The 15,905-nt window shown below is 45.9% G+C and overlaps 1 protein-coding gene across 4 annotated transcripts in view; it reads left to right on the top strand.

Moving 5' to 3' along the window:
- Positions 1 to 15,905, top strand: part of PAPLN (papilin, proteoglycan like sulfated glycoprotein) — a 1,044,076-nt gene that overhangs the window by 679,162 nt on the left and 349,009 nt on the right. For 3 of the 4 annotated variants that reach the window (XM_069638639.1, XM_069638640.1, XM_069638641.1), the window contains exons 11-13: positions 11,236 to 11,362; positions 13,359 to 13,424; positions 14,236 to 14,443. In XM_069638639.1, coding sequence (XP_069494740.1) covers positions 11,236 to 11,362; positions 13,359 to 13,424; positions 14,236 to 14,443 — 401 coding nt within the window. The remainder of the gene's footprint in view (positions 1 to 11,235; positions 11,363 to 13,358; positions 13,425 to 14,235; positions 14,444 to 15,905) is intronic. The other variant, XM_069638642.1, reaches the window with a different exon arrangement.

Here is a 15,905-nt window from a genome sequence, read left to right on the forward strand (position 1 = left end):
TCTCTGAGGCATTTGGGGAGAAAATGTATTCTAACGCCACTCTCCACCTGTGCCAGGCCAACGCTGACACCATGTTGGCGGCTGTCAACCAGAAGCTATGGAGGGAGATTGCAGATTTCACACTGAGCTCCCTACCCACAGCCAGGCTCGCTTTAAAGTGAGGCTGGCGGAGGCCACAATCGTGGTACAAGACATAATGGAGTCCACAGTGACCAACATTGACACTTTGTTATGCTCACCTCGTTCCCACAGGGGTGTCGGGCGGAACTGGACAGCCACGGTCTCCACCAACGTGATGCGTAGTGCAGAGATGACTGACTGGACTGGACTGGCCCACCTAGCTTCGTCTGCTTGACCCGTAGAATTAGTCTCCTAAACGCGGAGAAAGGGAATTAGCCACCCATGGATTTGAGTAATAGCCCCTCACTGCGTCCCCATTTATCACCTCTGATATTCCCAATCACAAAGCTCACCTTATAGTTTTGAATGATGACCTCTCCATCCTGCGAGGAACGCAGGGGCGCGTTGATGGCCAGTTACTTCACTGGCTTGAGGATATTGGAGGAGTTCTAGACAAATCTTGACTCCAAAACTCTTAACGAAGGACCATAAGCATATAGTTCTTAAGAGTTCAAAAATGTCTGAATAATCACTCTTGTCCAATTCCTTGTTTATCTTGCAGCTTAGACCCAAAAGAAGATAGTTCTGTGGCAGCTGAAAGGGTTCAGGTAAGAGTCTGTGCTATCCCACACTGTCTGTTAAATAATGCCAAAGTTTAACTCGCTGCTTTCTCTTTTCTTACAGGTGCGGCATAAGAAGATTTGGCGTGCTGGTGAATGATACCTCCGGCGGTAAAATCAGGCAAGTATATGGTGGCAAGAGATTGTTCTTGTTTGTTTCGCCTCGGCTCACCTTGTTGTTTTCTTGTCCCCCTTAGGTGCTGGAATGCGGCAACATAATGATGGAGACAGCGATATAGAGATGTTGCGAGGAACGGTGAGTATGGCGCGGCACTGCTGCTGGCGATGCGACGTGTTTTAAAATAAAGTATTTTTCTTGTTCAAAGGTGCGATGAATCTGGAATCAGGTAAGAAACCCAATAAGGTTCTTGTTCTAACCTTTCTTCTTCTTTCCCCTTCTTTCTAGGCGCTCTGGACTCGAGGCGGGCGTGGCACGAGGCTGGATGCTGACTGCAGGCACAGTGAGCGTTACGCTGCAGGATGCAGAATAACGCGAAACGTGTGCTCCCCTTCGGGCGTGGTTTAAATAGCCTCCAAAGTAGTCCCAGGTAAGTATTCCTCCACAACTACACCCGAGTAACAATATAGTCCCTAGGTAAAGTAGTCCCTTCCAAGCCTCACATGGGCTTGGATCTCTTGCAGCATGGTCTGCATCAGGTAGGTTTTAACATATGAGCCTGGCGTCTATGGCGCCAGGACTGTTCCCCCATATGAGCCTGGCACCATAGATGCCAGGACTGTACCCATATAGCCCCTAAAAAGGGTTGCTGGGCTTTCTCTGGGTAACATGATGCCTGCTTCCGGGGTTGCTGGACTTGGTCTGGATGCCCGGGGGTAGGCATCATGACACACTTCGAGACGTGCCATTTGTATTGCCACAGACATGAGAAGGATGGCTTGGCTCATGGCGACAAAATTGAACCCAGATCTGCAGAAACGCATACTAGACCTGCCTTTTCGAGGGGGTGACCTGTCCATTAGACAACGGATGAAGAACTTGATAGGAAAAAGAATAGCTCACAGACTGCAAAATCTTTATCTATCCTCACCAAGTCCACTCCTAAGACCTACAACCGGACACACCAGCGCTCTGACAAAGGCCGGCCCTTCGAGGCTTCAGAAGCTTCCAGGAGAGACGGTCCAGGCAACCGGACAGATCCCCAAGCCAGCACAGGCGCACAAGGCGGCTAACAAGGGGATTTTCAGTCCCCCTCCTCAGCCCCACCCTCAGAGGGGAAGAAATTGTGACAGGCCGACCCGGATCCACGAGTCTCCAGTGGGGGGGGCAGGCTTTCCCTTAATATACACCACTGGCGGAAGTTCACAGACCATTCGATCCTCTCAGTAGCATCCATGGACTTCCGGCTCTCCATTCCTCCTTCTTCACCTTCCTCCCCTCCGCTCCTGCAGATTGGTACAGCAACTCTGTTGGCGGAAATGCGCTCGCTAGTAGCGAGCCAGGCAGTGGAGGATGTCCCAGCGTCACAGCAGGGCATGTGCTTCTATTCACAAATTATTCGCCATACACAAAAGGAACCAGGCTGGCCTGAGAGTTGTGTTAGAACTTTCCACCTTGAACCATTACCTTCCCCTCAAAAAGTTCAGGATGGTTACCCCAGCCTTCATAGCGGAGACATTGTGCGTGGGAGATTGGATGTTCTCCTTGAATCTGAAGTATGCCTACCTACACATCCCGATCTGGGAACCCCATCAGTCCTTCCTGAGATTCAGGATCATGGGTTTTCACTTTCAATAGATGGTTCTACCGTTTGGTCTCAATTCGGCCCCCAGGGTCTTTACAAGGCTAATGAACGGAGTGGCAGCCCTACTCAGGAACAGGGCCACCACATTTATCCATATCTAGACGACTGATACCCGGCACCCTGATAACCTTGGGTCTGGCGCGCATTACAAATAATGAAAACAAACAGACTGGCTAGTCAGGGCGAGCTCTCTGGAGGCGGTCCAACATACAGCCTCCATCCTCGTGGATACACTATATGACTTCAGATTTTCTATCAATCTCAAAAAGTCACGGTTGGTGCCCATGCAGAGTCTGACCTTCCTGGTCCTTATCTGGGACCATAGCTCCGAGAGGATCTTCCCCTCAGAGGACAAGATCACAGCCATCAAGAGGGCCACTGGACATTTTCTCAGCTGAGCGGTGACCTCAGCGTGGTGGTACCAATACCTGCTGGGAGTTATGGCTGAACCAGGAAAAATGTTCACAGGCAGAGCAGGGCAGCATACCACAACATCTCCACCAGGATCTAGTCTGGTGGGGTGCAGACAACAACCTGTGGATAGGCAGGCCCTTCCGGCAACCATCACCTCACATCACCATTACCACAGAGTCATCCCTAGAGGGATGGGGAGCTACCCTGTACAACCACAGTGTCCATGGAGTATGGTTCCATCAGGAGCAGCTGGCGCACATCAACTGGCTTGAGATGATGCATATCTGGCTTGCTTTCAAAGCCTTCCTACTTATTATCACCATCAAGGTGATTCTCATTCAAACAGACAGCTTCACATGCATGTATTATATCAACAAGCAGGGCGACACCCGGTCCCCTCCCCTATGCAGTCTGGCGGTCGACATTTGGGATTGGGCTCTGGAGAACAACATGCACCTGTCGGCATTCCACCTCCCAGGGAGTCCATTCTGGAGGCAGACAGGCTCAGCAGGCTTGGTGCGGACAACTACGAATGGCAGTTGAACGAGCAGGTCCTTCAGGGGATCTTCAGCAGGTGGGGTCATCCGCAGGTGGACCTCTTCGCCACCAGTACCAACAGGAGCTGCCCCCAGTTCGCCTCCTGGCTAGTTCAAGGCAGGGGTTCGCGATCCCTTTGAACAACATGAACGCGTACGCTTTCCCCCTCCACTCCCCTGGTGCACAGGGTCAACTGCAGGATCAGGGAGTCGCAGGAACTTCGGATTATCCTGATAGCTCCATGGTAGCCAGCAAGACCCTGGTTCTCGGAATTGCTCAGCCTGTCAGACCAGGCCCCGGTACACCTCCCGCTGGGCCCAGCACACCTACTGTCTCAGGAGGGAGGCACAGTCATCCACCCCTCCCTGCATGGTCCCTGAACAGTTCTCCCTGAAGCATCTGTAACTGTCATAGGCCAACCTGGCCATTATACGAGGGCTAGGAGCGACGCTACCAGGAGCCAGTACAAAAGCAAGTGGACCAGGCTCTGTCACTAGGCAGAATCAAAGGAAATGGATCCCTTGACTTACATGCTGGACGACCTGCTATCCTCTGCTCTCCTCGCACACTCAGGTGTGCAAGTAGACACATGCCGCACCTATCTGGCAGCCATTGGAGTATACAAGAATTCGGAGGAGATATTCTCATCCTCTAATCGGGTGGTTAAGAGGCACATGGCATGCCGGACTAGACTATATCCTCCTATCAAGAAACCACACCCAGTGTGGGACCTCAGTGTGGTCCTGTGCGCCCTGACGCATAAACATTTCGAGTCTATGCCGTCCGTGGACATCAGGCTAGTTACCATCAAGACGGCCCTCCTGGTGGGCCTTACATGGGCACGCTGAATCAGTGAGATCCAGGCGCTCGTAGCTTCAGAGCCATATACTAAATTTCATAAGGACACAGGGGTGCTCAGAACACACCCCGCATTCTTACCTATATTTGTCTCCTCTTTTCACTTAAATGAGGAGATAGTGTTAACAACTTTCTTCGCAAACCCTAAGGATGACGCTCAGAGGGTACTGCACTGTCTATATGTTAGGCGTGCGCTAAAATTCTACCTGGACAGAACCAAGAGCTTCTGAAAATCAGATGCACTGTTCGTCACCTTGGGGGGGGTCAAAACCAGGCTGTTAGGCCTCCAAGGCTTCCATTGCAAGGTGGGTGGTTATGGCCATCAAGGAGGCGTGTGAGGGGCAGCACAAGCCATTACCAGAAAATATCCATGCCCATGCCATCAGAGCTAAGGCCATTGCGGTAGCTTTCCAAAGACATGTTCCATGGCAGGTTATCCGCAAGGCGGCTACGTGTATTCCCTCGGCCTTCTGCAAGCACTACTGCTTGGATGCCAGCATCAGATCGGACGCAGCATTTGGTCAGGCATTGTTAAGGAACTTGTTTTCTCAAGATGGGCAACTCTTCACCCTGGGGCTACATTCAGTTGTAATCATACAGTATGGAGGAAAGGGGATGGGACGTAGGAGTAATTAATTATAAGTTACTCACCGTAGTGACTGATGTACTCTGAGTCCATAGTACCTTTTCCTCCATACGTCCCATCGTCCTCCACGCTAATAGAACTGGTGTCATTAGGCAATGTTAATATTGTCGACACATCAAAGGGGACTGAGGAGTGGCGCCGGTGGGAGGAGTCAGGGGAGCACATGCTGCCAGGGCTGCGCCCCGCGTGCTTCTAAATTTAAAGGGGAAGACTATTTTTCTGGTGGAAAAGGTTCTGTCTCCTGTCCCTAGCAAGGGACGCCCATACAGTATGGAGGAAAGGGGACTATGGGCTAGAAGTATGTTAGTCACTACGGTGAGTAACTTATAATTAATGTCCGATTGCTAACTCACATCTGCAGCTCAAGTTGACCTGTAGCTTCTTAGCAATTAATGCTTAAGGACATGCGCCTGGCTTGAGGTGTAGTTTTTCTTTTGCTAACATGTCTACATTTGGTTAACTCTGAAATTCTGTTCATATAAGACTATTCACTGTTGTGCTTCCAATGTTAGCAGTGGGGAACAGAGACACCGTAACATTTGCCAATGATCACAGTGTTGTCAGCAGGGGAATGAAGGAGGCAATAAATTAACCCAGTTTAAAAAATGTAATTAAATGGGCAACCTGGTATTACAAATCCAGCCCTCTGGTTGGATGGATCTAAGACCCTCCTTACCACATATGAGGGTGAATGGGAGCGTTAAGTCACAGAATAAATGAAAAAGTTCTATATATCCCTTATATCCGTATTAACCTGACATAAGACAGCTTGTGGTGGAGAGCTCAGGATGCCTACACCTGGGCTATGATGTCAGGGCACAAACTCCCGTTCCTGGCCAGCAGAGTTTTCATGCAAGAGAGTTACCTGGGCAAGCACATTGAGAAACTCAATTGCCTTTTCGATGCTTTGAAGCCATTTCCAACTCCTACCCAAGCCAGACACAATTGTTTCATTTGGAGGGAACAGGAAGGTTATCAGTAAAGTTAAATTCACAACTAAGTCTTTGGGTGGCTTTGATTAGGACGTGTTAATACTGTATCAGTGCCACTTTAAAGTCACAGGAAGCATAGGGTAAACTGCGGTGGCTAAACCCATGGCATCTCTCTAAACAAGCCCTGTAAAAAGATTAGACTTGTCAAACTTTGACTCTACAGATGCTTAGTTACAGTCAGTCCCTACAAACACACCTACTGTAAAAGCAACAACGAGGGAAACTATTGGGCAATTTTCACTTTCACATCCAGCTTAGTGGTGTGATGAGTATGATAGCCATGATGGGGATTCTTTAACTAACTTCAAGTTCTTTTTTTCCAAGCAAAGATTATTAAGGAGAATATTGCTTCCAACAATATTTATTTTGTCAGTGCATTGAGCTATAGTGGTCCAAAGCATTACTGATTTTTAGTCAATTTAAAAGGGAATTACCTATCATTTGGGCAAAGCTAAAAGTATACTTTGAATGCTTGGAAAAATAATGCATATTTCTTCTTAAATTCAGTTCTTGAAAGTAGAGTCTTCAAAAGGTTTGACATTCGATTTTAAAAGTCAGGGATAATGCTTGTGAAACAAATGCTTCAGAGCAGAGAGTTTGTTACACAGACTCTTGCTGTCTTTTAGAGTAGAACAGACATACTCCTCGATACTTGCAGACCTCATACAATGTTTGTTTTTAATCTTAGAGATATGATGGGGCATTGGGGTGAGCAGCTTTCAAGGGAACATTAGTGCTTTAATTGATGGCTGATGATTGAGGTCCCCTATACCTTATATCCTGGATCCAGTCTGAACCCTCTGTGAATTCAAGATCTTGGATATAAAACTGAAAGCATCAATGCTGGCTCATTTTGCAGACTCCTCCACAGTAGTGATTATGTGCTCGCCATGCGTAATCCACAATACCGGATGAACCATAGAGATTTTTCATGAGAGAACGCAAAATAGGAACCATCGCAAGAACATTCCTGGAGGTAGGATGGCTTTGGAACCTTCCAGTTTTGCTCAACAAGATATTAACTTACTCTTGATGGATTCCTTTTCAGGTACTGCTGGGAAAAGCAATCCTGCAAGAACATTGATGTCTTGTACCTCAGCAGCCATTCAATACAGGGGTCCAAGATCTTTGAACACATTATTTGTGGAGGATGTTTTTCCCAATCAAGATTAGCTAATTTTGCTCTTAGGTATAATTTGATGGCAGGGAGCCATTACGGTTGGACTGCAACGTAAACGGCTCCCCACTGCCATTTTTTATCACCTGCACGGCAGAGTGCAAAAATGCAGGGGTTTTGCCCCTCCATTTTGCACTCCACCATGCAAAGTAAGTAAACGCTACCTGGCATGCTTGCATGCCAGGCAGCCTTTACTTTTAATTGTGAGTGCCACCTGCCACGCAGTGCTAACAATTAAAAGTAAACCCTGCCCGGCATGCTTGCATGTTGTGCAGGGTTTAATTCCAATTGCAAACACTGCTTACCATGCTCGAATGGCAGGCAGTGTGTACAATGGATCCCTATGGGCCCACCAGCTTAATGCTGGTGCATAAAGCAGGGGGGGGCCCATAGGGATCTCCAGCATAATCCATGGTGGCACAAATTCTGGAGCATTTGTATGGATGGGTGGCAGGGAGGTGGCAGAAACGCATGTTGTGTTCCACCCCTCCTCTCCGCCATACAGATAAATGAAGATGGGGTGTGACGTAAGAAACATCTGTAAAAGCCTTATGCAAGGCTTTTACGCATGTTTCTTATGCTACACCCCCATGATCATGAGCTCCTGAGTGTTTGTTGTATGATAGGGCAGTGTTAAGAAATAGTTTTCTTTTTGCAACTTTCCTTCTATTGGCATCACTGGAACTCCCAGCTATTTGCTGTGTCTTGACTTGTAACCTTACTTTGGAGTTTAAGTAAACATTTTTTAGCGTTGCTTACCTTCCTTACCTTGCTCAATTCATTTATTTTGGGGGCAATCGTCAGTCCAAAATGTTACCAGTGCAGGGGTACTGCGTACCTTTTCATGATTTCCTGTGTTTTAAATGTAGCACACACCAGCTTACAGTGGAGTGCTGCGGGGGTATTTTGTCTATCACATGTTTGCCTTTTTATATTTATTATCTATACCATTGTGTTTGCCTTTTTGTTGTGCCTAGGAGAGGTTGGTGGTGATGGTATTTAAATTTGTCATGGTGCACTTGCATACACCATCTTTTTTAACCACGTGATGCAATTTTATGTTCTATGTACTCAAAATTGCTGTACTATGTAGATTAAACCCTGCCCTTGGCCATACTGCTTTTTACCCTCTCAGGTTAGGAACCGCCATACAAGCTAATGCACTTCCTGGAATACTGTTTGGATTCCAGGGATAGAGCCTTTGTGTGGCTGAACTGGTCTGGGCTTGCTTTGGCACAGTCTGGTCCAGATAAACATCTTGCTGAGAAGTGTCTGTTGCTCGGCAGATGTCCATTTTGTGGCTGTTGATTGGACAGCCGTTCCCAGTTTGAATGGTGCAGATCTCTGTCATTGGTGGACTTGAGCATTCTCCAGCCTGAATTTGGGATAAAATGAGCCTTGCAGCTGTGTCTTAGGTCGATCACTGGAGCCTAGAATACCAAGAAGAGGAGCCTGTACTGAAGATAACTGGCATTGAAAAGCCAACTCCCAGTGAAACCCTGCTGTCTTGGCTGCGACCACAAAGGGCCCTCATTGGTGCCTAGCAGAACCCAACTCTTGGAAGTGTCAGTGTCCGAGACCATGCTGTATGCCGTCTTATCTGCTGATAATGCCTCTCTGCTGCATTAGTCGCCGTCGTGAGCTGGCACCTGGGACTCTGCAGGTTATCAACTTGTGGCCTACAATCATTGCTAGTGCTATTTTTGCTTTCTTGGATGAAGAGGGGCCTTCCTGGAGCCACATCATGACTGCTGTCATGAACCATGAATTCTGACCCATGACCGGGTTTACTTCACTGCTGCTCTTCATCCTCTGTGACCCTGAGGGCTTTTCTTGTCATGGGACCTGCTTTCTTTTCATGTCATGGGACCTGCTTTGGTTGCTGTTCTGAGGAGTCTGGCCTGTCCAGCTACAACTTTGTCAGAGACATCCCAGAACTGGAGATCGAAACTGCTGTGTAGCCTGACCAAATTCCGAAACCAACTTCAGCCCCCTGCACCCGTAACCTCCTTGAACGGGTCCCACGGCAGAGGTAAGTGTCCTCCGCAACTCTGAGTACCCTAGCAGGTGGTCACTCAGAAAATCAGAGTAAGGTACGAAAGTGTACTTGTCTGTTTTTGTGCGTCCCCTCCTCTGATAGGGATAGTATGAGCGCAAAGTCCACTCTCTAAAATGCTCCTCCTTTGCTGGGATCAGTGGAGCTCTAGCCAAGTATCCCCTCTTTCTGAGGATAACATCTATTTGGGGGATTGCGAGTGTACCCTTAAAATTATTACTTACTGGTAAATGCAAAGGTGCTTTTAAACTGCACCAGTTACCAACTTGTTGGCATGCCAAAGCTTGTGCAGGGGAGCATATTTTCCACTGCCCGTCTCAGGTACTTACCTGGAGCTTTGACCTGATAGGGAAAGACTGCTAAGGTTAGGCGTTGGTCTTATATTTATAAGGTAGAGTATACAGATTGTTTAATGCTTTGTACTTTTAATGAACTTCTACAGTTTCATTGCCTTACTTTATTGAAATACCTTTACTGTGTTTGCGTGTACATTTATTGTGACTATATATATATGTGTGTGTGTGTTGTGTGTGTGTGTGTGTGTGTGTGTGTGTGTGTATATATATATATATATATATATAAGGGTGTTTTGTGATAGATGCTTCTCTAAAGATTTACCCGCTTATTGTTTTAATAACTAATACATTAGTATATTTTTGTATTTCTGTGTGTGGACTCTAATATTTGACTGTCTCTATATATGATTAAATGTTCTTACACGTCACCCACATATATCCTGAAATCTCCTTACTGCTCAACCCAGGTTACCTTGATTGAGTTTGTCTTGACTATGGGCCTCATTACGACCCTGGCGCTAATGGGTTAACGGCACCGTAAAAGGCTGCGGCGCCGTTAACCCATTAGCGCCTGATTACGAGGTCCCTTTGCGGGACCCAACCTTAACGGCTGGTCTACACCAGCCGTTAAATTAGGGACCCGCAAAGGGACCTTGGTGCTAAGTACGGTACCGCAATTTGCGGTACCGTACTTAGCGCCTTCCCCATTCCCTTTGAGCCCTATGGGGCAAAAATGGGAATGGGGAAGGGCCATGGAGGAAGGGGGAATTACCGCCCTGCCAACCTTGTAATGGGGTGGTAATTCCCCCTTTGTCCATGGCGCAGTCGGTAAGTTACCGGCATGGACCATGGTGCTATTAGCACCATGGTTTTCTGCCTGGGTCGTAATGAGGCCTCATGTGTCGAATGTCGTGTTCCTCAGCTAGGTTGGCTTCTCTGAACCCTCCGTCAGGGCTGGTTCTGAAAATCCATATTAACAAGCAGCACTGAAAAGATGGCACTCTGCTTTGACACTGAGAGATCTATTTGAAGAGTTGAGGACCAAATGATTAGTGCTACCGATTGGGGACAAAGTATACACATTTTGTCACATTTATCCTTACACCTTTGCGACAACTTTAGATCTATGTGTTATGCAAAGTCAGAGCCACTTATTATTTCAAAGAGAGTAGTGAGCCATTATCCTTAAAAACTGGCATTTACTCCCAAAAGGACCTAATTAGCATCTGTAGTTGAATGGCATCTGGGCCCAATGGGTAATTTTTTTCAAAAATAATTTGATCAATTGTTACTTTACAATTTCTTTTTCGGAATATTTTTTGCTTTTGTATCATGTGTATTGTTTTTGCAGTAATGTTTCTAGAGTAATTACTTTAGATTTTTTTCACTGCTTTTTTACTGCCCTTAATACTTTTTCTTTATTTTTTGAAACTGTTTGATCTCTAATATTTTGTGTGGTTATTTTATTTCGAATTAAGAGCTCGCAACCTCTCCAGTCTTTCCTCAATATTTAAAAAATGCAAGTATTTTGAAGATTTTTTTCAAAAAGATATTTTTCATGCAAAATGTTTCCTGTGTGTCATTATTAAAACGTATTCTTTACCTGTTCAGGTAACAATGCGCTTTCTTAAAATACATGTGCAGATATACGAGACTGGTTGCTCTACATCAACCTCCTCTGCTAGAACTTTGGCACAAATCACTTTCATATGGGGGTAAATGTCATGAACATTTTGGTTTCTTTTTTGCTGTTTAGGTTACCAGTCCCGACTGGTGTTCTGCACGATAGACAACGAAGCATATCCAGACTATATGTGTCTTGCTGCAAGACCTCCAGAAAATAACAGGACCTGTAGCATGCATTCCTGCCCTGTAGCGAAACGGTGAGACATGTAAAATCTCTTAATACTGCAAGTCCTTCCCAATTTACACTGAAGACGAATATTTCCCAGGGGCCATGAGTTTCAGACTCTGGGCCACTGGGTTATAAAGCCTTTTATGGGTTCTTCACATTCAAAAGAATCAGAGAAGTGCCCCAACTAAAACAGACAGCAATTGCGTTGCTCTGTTAATAGCCAAAATCATAGCACCTGATTTGGAGACTATATCAAATGTGATCCTAGCTGCTGTGGACCTTAATTTCTTGTTTTAAGGTTTCCCTAATTTCATAATTGAGCAATACCCCTCTTCTTCTGAACCACATGCTCTTAGTTCTAAACTGAACAAATAAGCAAAACAAAGAGGGGCTGATCGTGGGTCTACACAGGCTTTGACACCAAAGATTAAATGTCATAACGATATGTAGCATAACAAGGTGCAAATGATTTTGTGTTTAAACATAGAACATTTTCTATTTATCACTATTTAGTTAAAATAGGAAAAAGCATTGGTGGAAGCTAAGAAAATTATTATTCAATGTTTTTTTAATAAATTGTACACTGTGTCAGTGGGGCCAAAAACAGAAGGCAGCATTTAGAATTGGTGCTGTTGGGTTCAATATTTGCCATGAAGGGGCCATGGTGGTGGATGCGAGGGGAGGAGATAAGCCCTCCTTTAAAAATCCCCTGCTGATTTTGCTGAGAGCAGGGGCCAATGAGCCTTCTCTAATTTCTAGCCGTTTGACAACCACCGTCTAGGTGTTAAGAAGAGGTTGTTGTGTGGCTCTGCGCTGGGGAAAGTCTCTGTTCCTTCATAGAGCTCGATGGGAAAGGGATCTGCTTCTTCCTCAATGTTGGCTGGTAAAGACACAGTTACCGGGGAGTAAAAGGAGGAGCCAGGGTTGGAGTTGTAGGTGTGTCTGTTGGCCAGTGACCAGTGGATGCAGATGGCACCGAAAGTGAAACGCCTCTCGAGCCAGAAGCCATGGCCCCCAACCCTGGCCCTTGTTCTTTCTTCCCTCCTATTGTGGCATTGGCATTACTGCTGTGTGCATGGAAGAAGCAGTGGCTCCCACCGTTACCCAGAAGTTCAGGGAAAAGACAGTTCTTAAGTATTTCTTTGAGGCAGTGGGCGATTCAAAGATGTAATGACTGGGTGGGGTGAGGCCTTGAGTTTGCATTGGAAAACGGTGTGCTCTCTCTCTTATTTCTTAAGTATTTGTGCCCCCTTTTTATACTCCTCTGAAAATGAGCAAAGCATACTGCTGCATCAATTTGTTGTAAATGGCAATGTGTCGGAAAAAAGAAGCATTGTGCTTTGAATGATTGGAGCTGATAGGTACTCTCATCAGACTTTTTGGGGTCCCCCTCACAAAATCCAGTCCCTTCTCCTTTAATTTAATTTTGATTTACATCTGTTGGGTTTCTCTGAATGCATATCAGATATATTTAATGAAATAGATACTTCTATTCTGTATTAATGGCAAAACCCCTTGGTAATTCAGATTCCACAAGACCTAAAATATATGCACATTGTGTAGCCCCAAGCTTCAGCAATTCATGTAATTGCAGAGCCTACAACTGCAATCAGTTGCTTTGGGCGGGTGTGTGTGTGTGCGTGCGTGCGTGCGTGCATGCGTGCGTGCAGCATCCTTGTATTAGCTGGTAGACCGATGACCCAAATTTTATTCTCATGTCAGTTACTTTTTCACTATTCTAGTCAAGCACACAGAACACGCCACCCAACACATTATTCCAAGACCTCCAACATTATTACCATAACTACTGTTGCCAATGTCGTCACCACCACCGTCCTTCCCCTCACCATTATCACCATCTTCAGTCCTGCCATAACGACCAAAACCATCCCTCCTATGCTCTACTGTCAAAATTGGTAAAAGCTAGGAGTGAAACTGGGCACAGTCTCCACCCCAGCCTAGAAACATATTGTGACACCTTAATCAGGTAACTCTGTAACCAAAATGTTTATTCTGTGCAAAAGGATGTCCTATCTATATCAGCCAGGATTGTGGAGCCGCACTGGAGGTTGGACCACAAAAATGAACAGGTAACTAGGAATGACAAACAAGCCAGAGAATGCGGTTTCTGCTAATTCCTCGTGTGATTGTACTGTGGGTACTCCTTCCTTCTTAAGTGCCTAACCTGCACCAAAAAGGCTAATGAATCTGCTGCAAAACATGCAAAAATCTGCTGATGAACCAATTGGGTGCTCACTTGGTTTCCATTTTCTTGGCCCGGTTGCTGCCAAAGGTACGTGTTCTGCTTCCGCTTGCCCATGGTGAGCTTTGGTGATGCTGCTGGACACAGCAAAGCGGGGCTTGCTGGAACCTTAGTCAGTGCTTACTGTAAACTGCAGTACCGTTTGAAAGCCAGGAGATTCAACTTCTGGTGGAGCCAATGATGCATGGATGCCATTTCTCATAACTGGGAGAAGGGCAGGGTGGTTTGAAAGACTATCTTCCAACATCTTGTTAAAATGAGGAAGGTATTGGAAAACAGGCCAGTTTGGTTGGAGGGGGAAAAACAACAAGTAAAGCACATTTTGGGTATTTTATGGCACATTTAGTGTGTTGGTTTGCCAAGATTACAGATCCTGGGTGGCTACTCTTTCTGCATGCTGCCATAGATAATGCTGTGTGGAAATGCATTATGAAAAGGGGTTACATGCTATATGTCCAAACTCCACATGATAGCACATGTGCACCTTCACTGGTCTGTTTGTGACCAGATACCCCAACATCCTAAAATGGAGAACTATATCCTGCTGTGCCCCAAGATGTGAAATGGCAGCCATGCTACTGGATATTTCCATTAACTGTACTAGTTAATTGGCTCTGTAAATCTTGTGTTACCTGCAGCTGGAAGGTTAGTGAGTGGGGACCTTGCTCTGCAACCTGCGGGGGAGGGACACAGTCACGTTCCGTGTACTGTGCCTCCTACGATGGGCGGAGTGCTCAAACCGTGGTGAGTGATGCAGAGTGTGCCGCCTTCTCTGAGAAACCCCACGCCCAGCAGGCCTGCAGCCTCCGGTCTTGTGCGACATGGAGCATCGGTCCCTGGTCGGAGGTGAGTGCACGCACTGGCATCTTTTTATTTTTTTCATATCAAGCGTTCCTCACTAACATTTGGGCCGAGCAACTGCTCATTCATCTGGGTGGCAAGAAACTGGGTTTGCTGGGGGGGAATCTTCCCAACTAATGATTTGTTAAAGGGGATCCATCATCATCATGTGTACACTGATGTTCTGCGATGCAAGGTGCACTTCATAGACATATGTCCGGTTAAGACTTCTGATGCATCACATAGAAATAATTGTTCCAGGAAAATTTCGTCATCTGCATGAATCAAAGGCATTTTGAGATGCCTCACATCACGCTCCCCCCCACCCCGTGCCCCTGTAGTTACCCTGCTATGAGCCAACCAATCATTGGAAACTCAGAGCATGGTCAATACGACTCAGTGCACCTAAAACATAGGCCTAGGAGTGTGGGATTGCAATTGCTACCCTGTCCCCAGCTGCTGCCAATGTTCCCAGCAAATCTTTGACTGTTTCAGGTTCCCCTTCTTAGGGTTTATACCTTCTGTGCAAAGGTTGTATATTTTTTGTCCTTACCACTACGTTTTCATTGCTAAAGTCATGACATACGTGACTGGTACCACTGATTATGTCACTCCACAGATTAACAGCAGACCTGCACTATAAAGGGCTGATGTCATTTTAGGTGTCCTTCTAACCACTTAAGTGGTTAGATTCCTGGGATATGGTGCCCTAAGGCTGCACTTAACAAAAATCCTGTCAACTATATTTCTGAGCGGTGTTTACTGCAAAAATGACCTTGCAGTTAACTCAGCCAGAACCATCCTCAGACCACTCCAACTTCCTTTTCTCAGTCCCTGCAGCAATTTACATACATCAGAGCAAATGCTAGTGAAAGACTCGCTCAATGAGTGGCGCCAGTTAAAAAAGGTAGATGCGTGGGCATGGCCAGGGCCACAATTTCAGGAACTGATTTGAAGCATAAAGCATTTTTAAGGTTGAAATTCACCTTAAATTGATTACAATTAGATAGTTTAAAAAAGTGCAAGCTGAGGGTCAGGACTTCGTCCAAGTATGTGACTAAAGGTTCTACTTAAGTAGGAGTTGCTCTTTAGTTCCTAGACGCTATATTACCATATTATTTTATATATATATATATATATATTTTTTTTTTTACTATACTATATTACTTAGAAACCAATCTCTGATATGGAGGGGGGGGGTAGCTTAGGGGCAACGCGTTTGTCTTGGAAGCAAGACAACCCAGTGCAACACAGGTTCAAATCCCGATCCTGTGCTTAGTAACCAATCTCTGGTATTGAGCGCCTTATAAAGGAACAATTATAATTAATATAAAAGAAAAATTATAATTAAGCCACTGCCTGTCTCTTTCGCCCTATCCACTGTGCATCACCTACAGCTGTGGGAAAGCTGTGAGCAAAGAAGAGACATTCAGCATAAAGGCCTACATTTAGCATACATGATCATTTG

Source organism: Ambystoma mexicanum, chromosome 14, assembly GCF_040938575.1.
Source record: "Ambystoma mexicanum isolate Mex_15411 chromosome 14, UKY_AmexF1_1, whole genome shotgun sequence".
In the NCBI taxonomy this organism is placed as follows: Eukaryota; Metazoa; Chordata; class Amphibia; order Caudata; family Ambystomatidae; genus Ambystoma; species Ambystoma mexicanum.